The 17,129-nt window shown below is 45.2% G+C and overlaps 1 protein-coding gene across 1 annotated transcript; it reads right to left on the reverse strand.

Moving 5' to 3' along the window:
• Positions 1 to 13,494: 13,494 nt before the first annotated feature.
• Positions 13,495 to 14,421, reverse strand: LOC132480600 (free fatty acid receptor 2-like). The gene has a single exon (XM_060084959.1). The coding sequence runs from the start codon at positions 14,419 to 14,421 to the stop codon at positions 13,495 to 13,497; it is 927 nt and encodes a 308-aa protein (XP_059940942.1).
• Between the last annotated feature and the right edge of the window lie 2,708 nt (positions 14,422 to 17,129).

Below are 17,129 nucleotides of genomic sequence, written 5' to 3' on the forward strand. Positions count from 1 at the left end.
CCTGTTCCTTTCCCAGCATGATCCAGTCAAAGCAGGTTAATCTCTCCAGTTTTGCATCGCACGGCATTCTTTGGCCAGCAGAGTATATTTCCTAGAAATTGGGATGCTGGCTTTCAAGTCCAGGGGCTCCAGCCAGCCCAGAAAGATGTTCTGGGTCCAGGCAGGCCCACTAAGCCCATTGCTGTCTGGGGAATGAGACTCCGCACTTCCTCTCACGCCTCCTCTCTTTCCCAGGTTCTATGCCTGGTTTCTGTACCACCTCCTCCCTTCTCTCCAGTATCCTATTCCTGAGTGTCATGCATCCCGGACAGCTGTAGCCTCCCCAGATGCTCCCACAAGTCTCTTGGATCAGGAAACTGAGGGCAAGGTGACAACCAGATCATGCGTTTCATCTCTCTGTGAATGAAAGGGGCCGGAGCACCAAAGAAGACAAGCATCGTTCTTGTCTTCAAGGAATTTACATTCCAGTGGGTGGGGATAGGGCGAGAATACAACAGTATCTACATGAATATAGAGGATATATATATATATATATATATATATATATATTGCATGGCACATTCTATGAAGGAACTAAAATCAGATGGTACAATAGAGTTACGGTGTGCGTGCGGGGGGTGAGAGTGCTTTAACTGAGGGGTGGGGAAGTGTTCCCTGAAGGGGTGGCACTTGAGCAGAGACTTGAAGGAACCCTGCTGGGGCTGTGGAAGAGCTGAGGGAGGACAAGATAGTTTGTGCAAAGACCCTGAGGCAACACAAAGCTCAGTGTGATGGAGGAACTGAAAGGAGGCCAACGTGGTTGGGGCAGGATGCACCTGAGGGAGACTGATGGGAAATGAGGTCGGAGACGCGACAGCGGGGAGGGAAGGCTCATCACGTAGTGCAAGGGGAGGATTCGGGTTTCATCCCCAAAGTTATAGGAACCCATAAGGGCTTTCCGCAGAGAAATGAAATGAAATGATCTGATGTGTGGTTTTTTTGTTTTGTTTTTTTGCGGTATGTGGGCCTCTCACTGTTGTGGCCTCTCCCGTTGTGGAGCACAGTCTCCGGACACGCAGGCCCAGCGGCCATGGCCCACGGGCCCAGCCGCCCCACGGCACGTGGGATCCTCCCTGACCGGGGCACGAACCCGTGTTCCCTGCACCGGCAGGAGGACTCTCAACCACTGCGCCACCAGGGAAGCCCTGATGTGTGGTTTTTGAAGGCCCCTCTGGTTACCTATTGGAGTACAAGAGTGTCTTGCTCTGCTGTCTGTCAGGGCTTTGATTGCCCCCAGGCACTGGGGAGGCCTAACGATGTAGGGACCCCCACGGGTACCTGGTGTCTGTCATTCACCCCTCCATCTCCCTCTGTCTCCCCGCTTCACTGGCCTCCTGCACAGGCCCACTTTCCAGACTAGTAGGAACATAGAGAAGACACTGTTCTTTGTGTCTCTTGATTAACTTTACTTGCATCCTTTTACTGTTATTATTTTCTACAGGTGTTTGTGACATTCTGATTTTAAGTGAATGATACAGACTCATGGGCAAGGAAATATCGGGAAGGAGGAGAGTGACTTTTCTCCTTGAGTCTTTTCTTGCCACCCTTGCTGACTATGAATATTACTGAGGAATCTCATTCTGGAGCAGAAGTCAAGCCGCAGGTGGTTCCCAGGATCCTTAGACCCCTGCTGTTACCTCCTTTCCACCCATGGTTGCCTGGGAACTGTCTGTTCTGCTCCTGTCCAGGTGTTAAGGCTGGATAAGCAGGGAGAGAAGGACCAAGCCGGGACGTCGCTGGCCTCACCTCCTCCCCCTTTTACAACCCTCTAGGCTGATATGGAATGAGAAACGCTACACTGCATGTCACACCCCACCCCTGTCCAGTGCTTTCCTGAGGTCAGTGGAGATTCGCACTGAAAGCAGGCCCTACTCTGGCCTGCAGAGTATTAAGAGACTTTTCTATAGGCCAGCATTTGTTTCCCAGGCCTGGCTGACGCACCCCCTTTAGTCTCTGAGGAACAGAGTGTGGTGGGGGTATTTGGGGAGAGAGGGTATGGGATGCGATGGAGTAACCACTTTGAAAAAGCATATTTGATATAATTTATATTTCAAAACCAAAAACAGTTGTTTTATGATGTGAACCAGTGAAAGTCAGCTTCTGCTTTATTTTTACTAAAGGTCAAGAGGTAGTAAGAAGGCAAGATGGCATCTCAAGCCCAAGTCCATGGAGGGAGCTGTATCCAGAGCTAATTTAGGCAAAGCTCCAAGCTCCTCTCCAGATTCTATCCCAGCTTAGCACCCCCTTCATTGCCATCACCACATATAACCCATAGGGAGATGTAAGCAGGAGTGAAACACTCAAGTTTTAGAGTCATCAAGTTATATTCAAATGTCGGTTCCCATCCCATTTCTGCCCATGTGTTCTTTGGCAAGTTGCCTAACTATAGTTAACCCACTAAACCCCTAGTTTCCGGAGTTGAGAGCATGGACTCTGGAGCCAGCTGTGTGGCTTGGAGTCCTGGTTCTGCTACTCGTTAGCTGTGTAACCTTGGGCAGGGTGACTCATCTCCAGGCCTCCCTCAGTTTCCTCATTTTTGGAATGGGACTAATACACCTACCTTGTAGGGTTGCTGTGAGGATTGGAGTGAATGTGTATATGTATGCATGCATGTATGTGTGTGTGTATACACGTGTACATATATGTATAAATGTGTGTATGTAAGTGGGTGCCTGGGGCATAGCAGGCATGTATAGTACTGGCTGTTACTATTATTATTTTATCTTTGTTTAGCATAAGGCTAAATTGTATGTGAGAAAAATAAGTCGATTTTTAAAAACTCCATAAGTAAATCATATTGCACGTGGTATGGGGACACAGAAGTTGTGATACTACTGTTTGATAACTGAAGTGAAACGCGAGGCTGGACCACAGCGTTCTACCCTCTCCTTCACATCTCACTGCTTCCCGCTGACTTCTCGATCTTTTCCTGCTACTTCTTTTCTTTACTGGATTTTTCTATCGTGTAGCTTAAGGAAGACCAGCCTCCTTAGGTCTCTATTGAATTCTTCTAGCCCTCTCATCCTTCCTACTCCTCCACCTGAAGAATTATTCTCATGAGGATTCCAGAGTCCCATAACCACTCTCCCCTCCAAGAGGGGAAGACACCTATTGTATCATAGATCAGCAGTTCTCAAAGTGTGGCCTCTGGGCCGGCAGCATCAGCATCACCTGGGAACTTGCTGGAAATGGACATTCTTGACCCCTCACCCTAGACCTGCTGAATCAAAAACTCTGGGGGTAGAGCATTGCGATTTGTCTTTTAACCAGCCCTTCAGGAGATTTTGGCGCACACTAAGGTTTGAGAGCCACTGTCACAGAGGAAGGGTAGGTCCAGTGGCTTTGTGATGTTGTTCAAGTTCACAGTCCTGTTCTGGACACCTGGTGCTCATGTGAAACTGTAAGTCTCAGTTGTGAACACAGGGACCAGAGGCAGAAGGGGAGGTCGAAAGGGAGCCAGCTGGCCACTCTGAATGCCTTTTAGCCTGGTTCCCTCCTGAACCTTCCAAAGGCAGAGCTCAGGGATGTCAGCCAGGCAGTCGGGGAGACGGGCTGGATTCCCATGTGGGCTCTGTCTTGATGAGCTGTGAGGTCTTGGGGAGTCCCTTAACCTCTCTGGGCTTCCTTGTGGGTTGTAGCCCTGTGTGAATAGAGCAGGATTGTTTGGGGGAGTAAGTGAGGTAACATTTGCAAAAACACTTTGCAAGACTGAAAATAGTCCGCTACTGTAGATTGTAACCAGACAAGTAAACTCTTTCCTGGAGTGATCCTCAACTTTTTTCCAGTGGCCGCACGTGGGACAGATTATGCTCCCATGCTGGACAAACTCCCAGAGCATTCCACCTGCAACTTCTCCCATTCCTCTCTTGCTCAGCAGAGAGAATGTTGACAGCTTGAGTCAGAAGTTCCAAGGAGCAGAAATGATGTCTCTCTGCCTCGTGGCCATGACCTTGTCAGTTCCCTCGGCCCCACGCTAGCCCCGTTCAGCACTGTGCAGTATTCCCATCAGCATCTCTCTAACCCTCCTCTCTTCTCCCTCCCTGGTTCGGTCCATCTCTTGGAAGTGAACCCCTTGCCTTGTCCCCAACAGCGTGGCCCTCTCCTGAGTCCTTCTACTCTATGCCATCAAAGGCCCTTTCCCAGAGCTCAAGCAGCCACCTAAGAACTTCGCTTTACTCTGATTTTTTATTGAGCAAGAGGGTGGCAGCCTCCAAAAGGAAGTCTTCAGGCTCCTAGCGAGGGGGCAGAGTTGGAGCCGCCTCTCCTCATCTGGCTCTTCTCCAGGGTCAGGCTTTTACCAAGACGGCCGTGCCATTGGCGGAAAGTCAATAGCTGATTACTTCTCTGTCTTTCCTCAGAAAGCCCTGTCTTGGCAACTCCATCGAAAGGGGTCCTCTCCTCCGTATTACAATACTCCGCTGTGTTTTCTTCATCGTGTTTTACCGAGACCTAAAATCGCTTTGTTTGTCAACACTTCTTGGTGACTGAGAAGTGCTACTCAGGTCACAGGCTGGGTTTTCTAATGCTCCGGTAAAAGCTCTTTGTTGTGCCTAGTAATTAGAAACACACACGTAGGCATACTTTCAGGTTAAGCAAACAAGCATTTTTTATTTGCTGCTTCTCACCACCCCTTGGCCCAGAAATGAGGAGGAAGCCACACTTATATTATCAAAACAACATTGTGAACTCTCTGGAGTCTTTTATTATTATTGTTATTTTTTATTTTTTTGGCCACATTGCGCAGCATGCAGGATCTTAGTTCCCCAGCCAGGGATCGACCCTGAGACCCCTGCAACGGAAACGCGGAGTTTTAACCACTGGACCGCCAGGGAAGTCCCTGGAGTCTTTTATTAGTTTGGTCACATAGTAATCGTCTAAAGTGCATCTTATTCTTGGAGAGTCCAAGTGCTAGACCTGAAAGGATGTACCAGTATCCTCCAACTCCAGGGCACTTCCATAACATAAACCTCGTGCGAGCTGGTAGCTTCTCTGTCTCGTTGACCATAGTATTCCCCGCACCTTGAGCAAGGCCTGACGTGGAGCAGATACTCTGTAAATATAGCTGAATGAAGGAATGAAAGACAGATAAGGATGCGGGCTGGTGTCTCCATCTCTGGAGAAAGGAGTGGGCCTTTGTCTTCCTGACACCTTGCAGTGAGAGCCTTTTGGGAGACCTAGCATCATGGTTTAGAGCATGTGAAACATTTAGAACAGTGCCAAGCCCACAGGAAGTTCTCTATAATGTTCCCTGTTCTCCGCGACCCAGGCAGAGGCCCCAGCAGACTCATTTCCCCTCCCGGGATCCTAACGTTTAGCCCTTTCGTGCTCCTTGCAGCACACCCAGTGGGTGTTGGACAAAATTCTGTACCACTGTCTCTGAGTCCCCCCCACTGGCTCCTGACTTTTCAGGAAGCTGGTGGAATAAAAGGAGCACTGGACCTGGAGGATCAACATAGATTCTGGTTCAGGTGTGAACATTGCCTGGCTGTATATCTGTGAGGGAGCTACTTAGCTTCTCTGGACCTTGGAGCCTCACTGATGCAGAAGGCATAAGAAACCAACTTCAGTGATTATCATCTTATGACTCAATTATGATTATATGTGTGGAAACACTTTTAAAACTGCAGAACAGGAACTTCCCTGGTGGTACAGTGGTTAAGAATCCGCCTGCCAATGCAGGTGACAAGGATTCAAGCCCTGGTCTGGGAAGATCCCACATGCCATGGAGCAGCTAAGCCCATGCGCCACAACTACTGAGCCTGCACTCTAGAGCCTGCAAGCCACAGCTACTGAGCCCTTGTGCCACAACTACTGAAACCCAAACACCTAGAGCCTGTGCTCTGCAACAAGAGAAGCCACTGCAACGAGAAGCTCGCGCACTGCAACAAAGAGTAGCCCCCGCTCGCTGCAACTAGAGAAAGCCCGCGCGCAGCAACAAAGACCCAACGCAGCCAAAAATAATAAATAAATAAATAAATAAATAAATAAATAAATAAATTTATTTTAAAAACCGCTGCAGAACACACTTCTTCTGATTTAAGTTATTGTTGTTAACCAAGCATCTGATCTATTAGAGCACCGAAGGCAGTCCCCAGCATGCCCAGAACTATGTGCCATTCCTTGTCCATGTGCTTTGCCTCTAACCCTTGCATGTCAAAATGCAAATGAGTTGGTGAAATTATGAGAAAGATAGCTTCAAATCTGCTCTAATTTATTCTTGAAATATCATAAAAGGTATATTTCAGAAACATCCATTCTTTATTATTGGTGACAAATTATTTACCAAATGTTTGTATTAATACCTTCGTTCTAAGTGACAGAAACTTGCCCAGGCTGATTAAGGAAAAATGAGAAGTTTTGGCTATGTAATTGAAGAGTCTGGGGCAAAGCTGCTTCAGGAATGGCCCGATCCAGGTGTTTAAACGAAGCTGTTGGTCATGTGTCTCCATGTCTTAGCTCTGTTTTCTTATGCCAGCTTCATTCTCAGGCAGGCCCTTTCCAAGTAGTGGCAAAGGTGGCTCCCCAAAGCTCCAAGATTACATTTTACCAGCCTAACAACCCTGTGGAAAGAGTGTGCCTCTTTCCAAATCATTCCAGAAGAATCTAGAAATGGTTGACTCTGGATGGACTGGCTTAGGCATGAACCCAAGTCTGGGTGGCATGCCCTCCCCTGCAGCTGGTCTGGAGCCAGCCTTTTTCCCCCAACCCCCCATCCCATGCCACATGGACTGAGAGTAGAGAAGGAGTGATTGACTAAAGGAAAAGTGGGATGCTGTTACCAGAAGAAGGAGGAAAGGATGCTTGGTAGGCAAAACTCCAGGTATCCACTCGTGGCAGGTCACCACACAGGAAACAGGCTCAGCACAGAAGTAAGGACTGTTAGATCATAGGCCAGCTGAACACCAGGGCGTTAACCTACTCTGACGAGGAAGACCAGTTCTGCTTGGTGCCTCCCCACCTCAACTTATGTAATCCCTCCACCAGTTTACCTCAAGTCCTCACTCAGTTTTCTTGACCTTTACTATTCTGGCTTCACCCGTCCACTGGCAGTGAACTCCTCACCTTGTTCCCCAACTGGGTGACCCTGTGGTCACTTGGGCCTCTCATCCTTTTCCCTTTCTGGGTCAGATTTTAAGGTGCTTTCTCCCAGGCACTTGCTCTGTGTTTTGGATGACTAGCCTCATCCCATTCCCGAGCAGATGGCTCTCAGAGTTCAGCCCTGAACGGACATTTACCAACTTGTGGAGGTGCAGAGACACAGGTACTTTCTGCCATCTCAGGGTCTCCCAGGAGCCAAGAACATTTACACTTGAACTTGCAATGTGTCAGGAAGTGGAAGTTCAAGAGTTGAGCTCTTTCTCAGGCCACTCAGCCCTCTCTGTTTCCCCAAAACTCTGTTTCCTCAAATCTAATTTATCTTCTCTAGATCTCAAGCCATGATTATTCTTTCACATGTGGTTCTGCTTTCATAATTCAGGTATCCCGTTTTATATCTTTTCCTGGGCTAACCAAACGAACTTGCATATGAGTTTGCTCAGGTACTCCTGTCCCTGCCCTTCCTTGCCCTCACTCCTTGTTTGGTCTGTCTTCCCTAGTCAGACTCCAATTGAATTGGCTATTCCTCAGCCCTGTCTCACAAAACCACTCTAGAATCCCTAGACACGTGAGTACCTAAGAAGAAAGTGGGGCCACGTGTTCAACTGTCCCCAGAGGGCTGGGGTCCTGACACAGCCCGTCACTGTGTGCATGCAGGGCCTCTGATTCTGTCTCCCAGTGTCCCGTCCCCTGACTCTGCATCGCCTCTGCCTTTTCCCCACCTCAGCTCTGCTTAAACCACATCGATTCAAGATGACTCCAGTTTCCTTGGAAGCCATTTGACAAAAAAACATAAATACATGATAGATGATGCTTCATGGTTCCACAGGAACTGTGTCTTGTCTTGGCCCATGTTATATGGCCCAGAACCAACAGAGGCTACGTTCTCATCCCCACGAACCAGGACACTTGACACTGCCACCCCCTAGATTCCCCCCTCAGAATCCCAGCATCTTATTTTCTTTTTATACCATTGTCAATCTGAGCTCTCCTCCAGGATCCAGACTTCCTTCCAGTCACCATTTCTCCCCAGCACATGTGCACTTCCCATATAAACAACAGAATGGGGGGAGAACCCCCTCTCTGCTACATTTAATTGTATCATTCTACCTTCATGCTCTCCTGGAATGTTCCTAACAATCTGGATTTGGTTAAGAAAGATGAGGAATGGGGAGAGGGACCACTCTCCTTTACCCCAGGGGCCTGGAAAGGTTCTCTGCCCCACTTTGCCCATGTGTACATATGTATATTGACATACACACATAGTCCATATACATGTACATGCCATGTGTTTGGCGCATATGCCAATCCACTGGGTTACTTTGAGGGTCTCAGGCCTCACTTGAACTCCTTTTCCTGTTGGCAGGTACTGCATGCCTGGTCTGTTCCCTCCTGGTCATGACCTTATGTTGACTACAAGCCCAGAGTTGGAAGAAGAGCTTGTGGGAAGGAAGGTGGTAGTGGTAGTGGGGTTTCTGTACTATGAGTCTTTTTTTTTTTGCTTTTCAGAAAGAGCTGGATTTATGCTCTCACTTTGGAGAATAGTTTGGCAGTTTCTGCTGAAACTGAAAATGCAGACGCCAGTGCTCACAGTATTTCCCTCCTTTGAGGAATTTTCCCACAAGTGTACGAAAAGACATGTACAAGGATGTTCGAAGCAGCACTGTTATGCTGGTAGAAAATCTTCAAGTCCACAAATCATTTCACTCTTCCCTGCCTTCCTCTTATCACTCTGCACCCTGCCCCTGTAGCAGGGCTTCCTCATGGGGGTGATATTGTAAATGCTAGAGTTGGCCTCTTAGTAGACTTCTCGTAAGCCATCAGTTCTCCAGCTAAGTGGGGATGGGGGCATATAGCCTCTGCCAAGTGAGCTGGTGATGATCTCAGAGGGATATTATGCAAGTAGGATGGAGTGGGTGGCTTGAAAATACATGGTTAACATAATTTTATATTTGCCAAACAATAATACACTGCACAGTGCTCCAGGAATTATTTATTTTATCAGCAGGTGCAACAGTAGTTGCATTGAGCTAGATTATATGAACTAGAAGTTATCAAGTACTCTAACTGCAAAATAGGGGCTTTCACTGTAGCTTTGCAAACCTCCCACGCATAAAGCACACTAAGTGTGTTCATAAATTTTACCCTGATGAGCTTTCCTTAATCGTTTTCTTTTAAGGATACTTTTTTTTTTTTTTTGCGGTACGCGGGCCTCTCACTGTTGTGGCCCCTCCCGTTGCAGAGCACAGGCTCCGGACGCTCAGGCTCAGCGGCCATGGCTCACGGGCCCAGCCGCTCCGCGGCATGTGGGATCTTCCCGGACCGGGGCTCGAACCCGTGTCCCCTGCATCGGCAGGCGGACTCTCAATCACTGCGCCACCAGGGAAGCCCAAGCATACTTTTTTAAAGATTTTTTCTTGATATGGACCATTTTTAAAGTCTTTATTGACTTTGTTACAGTATTGCTTCTGTTTTATTGGGGGGGGGTTGTTGTTGTTTTTGGCCACGAAGCATGTGGAATCTTAGCTCCACGACCAGGGATTGAACCCACACCCCCTGCATTGGAAGGTGAAGTCTTAACCACTGGACCACCAGGGAAGTCCCCTTTCTTTAATCTTTGCTGAAAAAAAATCAAATGTACAGTTTTTTTCAGGATGACACTGGCAATGATAATTAGTATTGAGCCTTCCCCTTCCTCCAGTTAATATAACTTCTAAGATCAGAAATTCTATCTATATTTTAGAACAGCATATCACCACCTAAATGAAGGTGAAGTAATCCTGTCCCATAAAACAAAAAGAAAAACTCCAGTGCAAAAAATCTTTAGAACAAGATTCTTGACTAGCATAAAGTGATGAACATGTTGGCCTGTGCAGAGCAATTATATATTATTTATCTAAACCAGTTTTGTTACTTTCTATCTTGTGATAGAATTGTTCTGGTTTTTACATCTCACTTATTACATCAAAAAGCTTTGCATTTCACCAGGCAGTCTTTAAACTCACATCTATGAAAGTTTAAGTGGCATTAAACTTTAACTATGAAATTTTGAATCATTAGATGCTTAAACACCAAGTAGCATGATGTTTTATGTATGTTCAATTGCATTCATCAGAACAAGCATGTTTGTCATCTAACTGGAACAACAGTTCTCAAACTTGTTGATCTCAGGACACTTTCATACTCTTAGAAATTACTGAGGACCCCAAAGAGATTTTTTACATTTATATAGATTTTAGACGTTGACATTCACGAAAGCTATTGACATTTACCATATTAGAAATTAAAACTTTTATTTTTAAAATATGTATTAATTTAGTTAAAAATAATAATCGTAAGACCATTATATGTTAATATAAATAACATAGCTCCATGAAAATAACTTTGTTTAAAAAAAAAACTACTGAGAAGAGTGGCATTGTTTTACATTTTTGCAGATCTCTTTAATGTCTAGCTTAATAGAAGGCAGCTGTTTTCTCATATCTGTTCTGCATTCAGTCCATTGTGATATCATGTCAGGTAGTCTCTGAAAAACTCCACTGTACATTAATTTGTGAGAGAATGAGATAAAAAAAGGAATTAATATCTTAATATCATTATGAAAATAGTTTTGATCCCACAGATCACTGAAACGATCTCTGGGCCCCCCAGGGGTCTCCAGACCACATTTTGAGAGCTGCTCTACTAGATTCACATAGTTAGATGCCATCTGGATTGGTTTTTCCTTAATTTGTGCTATTTAAAGGGAAGAAGAAAGAAAAGGTGGAACCAACTAAGGCACTCCTAATATAGTAAAATATCTAAAATAACCACTAAAGTAATAAAACAAGGCATAAAATATCCAAGTCAGTGATATGAGAAATCAGTATGAGAATGATATGAGAAATGAAAAGAAATAAAACAACTTAATCCTAATGGATGGCAAGGGAAGTAAAAAAAGAAATATTAAAAGATGAGGAAAATAGAAAGCACAAAATAAGATGGTAAATGTTTCTTTTCTTTAAAATTTATTTAAATGAATGTGTTCACTGTGGTAATTCATCTGACCAGTACACTTATTATTATGCCATGCATGATATGTGTGTACATTTCAGTATGTATGTACACTTCAATGAAAGTGTTTAAAAATAGATGGCAGAAATAAATCCAAATTTATTGGAAATTATTATTATATAAATATAAATGAATGAAATCATGTAGTTAAAAGACATATACTGGGGCTTTCCTGGTGGCGCAGTGGTTGAGAGTCCGCCTGCCGATGCAGGGGACATGGGTTCGGGCCCCGGTCCGGGAAGATCCCACATGCCGTGGAGCGGCTGGGTCCGTGAGCCATGGCTTCTGAGCCTGCGCGTCCGGAGCCTGTGCTCCGCAACGGGAGAGGCCACAACAGTGAGAGGCCTGCGTACCACAAAAAAAAAAAAAAAAAAAAAAAGACATATACTTTTGAATCATAGGACCAGACTACAGGAAAATCCAACCACTGCATATATTGCTTATAAAAGACACATCTAAAACATAAGGTTATTGAAAGTTTGAAAGTGAAAGGATGGACAAAAATGTACTAAGCAAATACTAATAAAATAAAAACAAGTTGACGTGGCTATATTAATATCAGACAAAATAGATTTTAAGGCAAATTAATGTTGAAAGACATTCAACAATCTTAGAAGACAGAACTATAAGGAGAAATAGACAAATTCACCATCATAGAAGGAGCCTCTAACACACCTCCTCATGCAACTGATAGATCAAACAGACAAAAGTAAATAAAGGTTTTATGATCTTTAATTTGAACATTACAAATTAACAAGTTTGATCTAAAGCATATAGAGAGAACCCAGCACTCAACAATTGCAGAATCTATATTCTTTTCACACCTGGAGCATTAGATGGACTATATTGTAGGCCAAAAAGCGATTCTCAACAAATTTCAAAGAAATGGTACTATTCAAACAGTATTCTCTGATGGCAGTGCAATTTAGTTAGAAATGAAAAACAAGAAGATCAAGAAAAAAATCCATATGCTTGAAAATTAAGAACCATTTTTAAACCCAAGGGTCAAAGAAAAAAATCATATGAAAATTAGAGCCTATTTAGAACTCAAAATAATGAAAATTCTGCAAATCAAAATTGTGGCATCCCACTAAAGCTGCTCTTAGTGGGAAATTAATAGCCTTATATACTTACATTAGCAAAGAAGAAAAGCTAAAATTAATGAGTATCCAACCTTAAAAAGTAGGAAAAGGAACAACTGAAAAGACTCACTAAAGTAGAAGGAAGGAAACGATAAAGACAAAATTAGACATCAATGAAATAGAAAACAGGATAAATGCCAGAGAAGAGCTGGGTTTTTTGAAAAGACAAATTAACAGACCTCTGGCAAGATTGATCAAGGAAAAAAAAACATATAAATACACAATGTTGGGGATTGAAAATAAGACATAACTACTAAGAAGTATCCTGACCCAAGTTTCTTCACACCACCACTGACTTTTCTCTGAAGACTTTTTTCTTGCCCATTTTGTAGACCTGAGCCAGAAACTGCTTTGATCAGGATACTTGTCCTCTGGGCTCACATGCAAGGACCTCATCTTCTTCTCCAGACACCTGCCTGTGCTGGATGTTCAGACCCAATAATTGGAACCCCCGCCTGCTTCTGATTTAGGGCAAAGGATAGAGCTAAGAATTCTGTAGTAGATACAGGCATACCTTGGAGATATTGTGGGTTTGGTTCCAGACCACAGCAATAAAGTGAATGTCACAATAAAGTGTCACGTATTTTTCGGTTTCCCAGTGCATGTAAAAGTGTATACTGTACTGTAGACTATTAACTGAACAATAGCATTATGTCTGAAAAAACAACGTACATACCTTAATTTAAAAATACTTTGTTGCTAAAAAGTGCTGGCCATCATCTGACAATACAGGATTGCCACAAACCTTCAAATTGTGAAAAGTGCAATGTCTGTGAAATGCAATATAACGAGGTATGCCTGTAAATTAATACTACCATCTTATAGACGCTGAGTGGGGAAGGCAAGGAATTCCAAGACTCTGATATTCGAGGATAAAAGGGCCTGTGCCTTCCCATGAAGCAGTATTAGCCACAAATGAGGAAATGTCATAAACCACAGGGAACAACATGAAAACACTCCCAGTGGATGACTTGGATTTGCGAGGCCCACTGCTTTTCTTTGCCCCTTAAGCTAGGCACAGGAGAACTCACCCCGGTTCTGTTACATTGTTCCCCTTTCTGAGCTCCATCCCCCATAGAAACTTAACACCAAGCTGACAAATCTAGTTTCCTGTGAAGCTGACATTGGCCGCACCTAAGCTCCCGTTTCCTCTCTTTGCAGCCAGCTATGCAGCTCTTCTCTTCCAGAACCCTGACAGTGAGGCACCCCAGCTCTGCAGCCTATGTAGCCTTTTGTCAAAGGCTTTGCGCACAGCTGAAGAGGAGAAATAGAAAATCAAAGGGTCCATGCAAGCATTGAGAGCGCTGAGCATCACTATGCCCACCCGCCACCTTTCACTTGTGTTATGAAAGAACCCCATCACGTGAGACACATTGTAGGTCCCAAAACATACCAGGAAATTGAACAGGGTCACAACCACCAGCCCCACGGCTCTCCAGCGCTTCTGGGAACCCACTTGGGTCTGGGAGAGAATGATTCGCACAAAACGCCAGTAGCAGAAGATGGTGACCACCATGGGGATGAAGAAGAGGACAAGGCACATCTCTAGCCGCACAGGAAGCACCACCTTCAGCTGCTCTGTGGTGAAGTTGTCATAGCAAACAGAGAGGTTTTGGGCATCACTCGTCGACTTGTTGGTTGGTAAGTATTGGGCAACGAACACAACGCTACAGTGTCCAAGGGACAAGATCCAGGAGGCCACAGCAGCAATCACTCCGTACATGGGCCGGCGGGACAGCTTGTACCGCACGGGGAAAGCCACACTACGGTAGCGCTCGACGCTGATGCCCACCAACATCCACGTGCTGCAGTAGATGCTGCTGTAGAAACCATAGCTAGTGAGGGCACAAAGTAGGTTCCCCAAGGGCCAGAAAAAATTATGCGCAGCCTCAACCATCTTGAAGGGCAGGAGCAGCAGCAGCAGGAGGTCTGCCAGCGTCAGGCTGAGCAGGAAGATGTGGATGGGTGCAGGGTTAGGCTTGCGGACGCGCCCCACAAAGGCCTGCAGCGCCAGGAGGTTGGCAGGGAGACCAAAGAGTAAAGATATAAAGTAGATGAAGAGAAATCCCAGGCTTTGGAGACTTGAGGCCATCTTTCCTGAAGAGACAAAAGATGGTGTCAGAATCCTCTCTGACTTTGGGTTTCCCAGCCCCAAACCAAGGCGAATCAGATTCTTTGCATCTCCCCTCCATGCTTCACTGAATGATTATTCCTAACCCTGAAGGCAGAGTGCTATTCTGCTTCCTGTATGCCAGGGAGAAAGAAGGTCTCCTTGCTTCACAACCAAATTACTTCTTTAGAACACTCCCCCTCTCCATTTCCACTCTACAAATAGAGAGAGAGAGAGAGAGAGAGAGAGAGAGAGAGAGACCTAAGAGTTTTGATGTCTCAGAAGCTCCCACAGGAAAAGTTCTGAGGTCTCCAAGTCCCCACTAGAAAGGGCACTTTGTGAGAGCAGTGCCATCATCTGTCTTGTTCCCCATTTTGTCTCCAGTACCTAGAACTGTGCCTGACACATAGTAGGTGCTGAACTAACATCTGTCAATACATGAATGGCTGTGTGAACTGTGCGCTTCATCACAAAGAGCGAGTGATCCCAAGACTGTCTCTGAGCTTCTCCAAATTCTACTCGGCCAGCTTGTGGCTTTTTTCTCTCCTTATCTTTGTCTTTTTTCTTTTTCTTTTCTCTCCCCAGGTCACAGAGCTTGAACACAAGATTCTCAGCTTCACCGCTGAAAATGGGAGTGTGGTTAAGCCTGAGGGAAAAGCAGCTTAAGCCCAAGGTGAGTCTCAGATGCTCAGCTTCTTGATTCCATGTGGAGCCAGTCAAAGACAACCTGTAGGTTTGGGTGGGGTAACAGAAGGGAACTGACCTGGACCAGGTAACCATGATTCCAGTCCAGGCCATGCCTCAGATCAGTCACATGACTCTGGGAAAATCATTCTAAGTCCTCTCAGCATCAGCTTGTTTTCCTCTGCACCACATATAACCAGTGATTTCACCAGAACTGCCACAATTCCCATATGCTGCCTGCCAATTCACCTTCTCTCCCCTTGAAGAAAGCACGTATCCGTGAGATTTATGTCAATCAAGAGTAACCTTTAATCTCCTTTAATTAAAAAGTATACATTTAAAATTAAACTTGAGTCTTAAACCTATTACTGGTAACATACTGCTGTTGGCCCATCTGTCTATCTCACTCCCAAACTGGAAAATCTCAGAAGTAGAGGGCCCGGTGAACAGGGAGATTCCCCGCCTAGTTGGGACGGAGCTCACCTTTTCTCTTCCTCCTGCCCTCACCCATGCCCTGGCCCTCACCAGCACCCTCTCTCCCTTGACTTATCCTGGCCCCCTTTTCGTTTCTGTGTCCTCTTCCCTCCCCTCCTTTGAGAGTAAACCCCATATCTGCTACCTTTTCATAAGTTTATCTACACACGCTCCTTCCATCCCATTTCCTCCTAGGGTTGTGATCCCAACAGCCTCTTCCCTGAGCACAAGCAAAGTCGGGTGCCTTACCTTTTCCTGGAGGAAGATGGATGGCTTTGCAAATATATTAGGTCTCAGAAGCAGGTGGAACCTTGTCTAACTGAGCCACTTTATTTTCCCCCACAAGCAACAGTCTTTTATATCTGGAAGAGTCACATGGTCAAAAAGAGGAAGGTCAATAGTTGAGCTCTTTCCAAGGCAACCTGACCTGGATCCCCTACAAAATTCTGTCCCCACCAACCATATTTCTTCCAGAATCCAAATTGTGATTTTTCTTTTGAACTTTCTGCTCCTTCTGCGTTCCAAGTAATCAATTCTTTTCCCTTTCTGTGGGCTGTTTTTTTTTTTAAAGATGTTAGGGGTAGGAGTTTATTAATTAATTTATTTATTTTTGCTGTGTTGGGTCTTCGTTTCTGTGCGAGGGCTTTCTCTAGTTGTGGCAAGCGGGGGCCACTCTTCATTACGGTGCGCGGGCCTCCCACTATCGCGGCCTCTCTCGTTGCGGAGCACAGGCTCCAGACGCGTAGGCTCAGTGGTTGTGGCTCACGGGCCTAGTTGCTCCGCGGTCTGGGATCCTCCCAGACCAGGGCTCGAACCCGTGTCCCCTGCGTTAGCAGGCAGATTCTCAACGACTGCGCCACCAGGGAAGCCCCTGTGGGCTGTTTTTGCAAACAATTTTGCACACGCATCACTTTCTGCTCCCGCTACTCTTTCTTCACCTGTTCCCTCTTCATCTTTTCTCTCAAGATCCCTGACCTGATCAATTTCCTGTTCTCTTTCCAGGAAGCTCTGGCTGAATCTGGTTAGTATCTTGAGCATTGCCTGACTTCCTCCGGCCCATTAGGTCCCTTTTGTTTTTTTACTTTAATTATGTTTTTATTAAAAAAATTTTTTTAATTGGAATATAGTTGCTTTACAATATTGTGTTAGTTTATACTGTACAGCAAAGTGAATCAGCTATACGTATTCATATATTCCCTCTTTTTTGGATTTCCTTCTCGTTGAGGTCACCACAGAGCATGGAGTAGCGTTCCCTGTGCTATACAGTAGGTTCTCATTAGTTATCTATTTTATGCATAGTATCAATAGTGTATATATGTCAATCCCAATCTCCCAATTCAACCCACATACCTCCCTTCCCCCTTGGCATCCATACCTTTGTTGTCTACATCTGTGTCTCTATTTCTGCTTTGTAAATAAGATCGTCTATACCAATTTTTTCAGATTCCACAAATATGCGCTAATATACGATATTTGTTTTTCTCTTTCTGACTTACTTCACTCTGCCGTTTTACTATCTGCATTTGATTGGC

The sequence above is a fragment of the Mesoplodon densirostris genome, chromosome 19 (assembly GCF_025265405.1).
Source record: "Mesoplodon densirostris isolate mMesDen1 chromosome 19, mMesDen1 primary haplotype, whole genome shotgun sequence".
NCBI lineage: Eukaryota > Metazoa > Chordata > Mammalia > Artiodactyla > Ziphiidae > Mesoplodon > Mesoplodon densirostris.

What these genes read in the sequence shown, in the direction of transcription:
- LOC132480600 (XM_060084959.1), bottom strand. Translation starts at nt 14,421, where the DNA reads ATGGCCTCAAGTCTCCAAAGCCTGGGATTTCTCTTCATCTACTTTATA.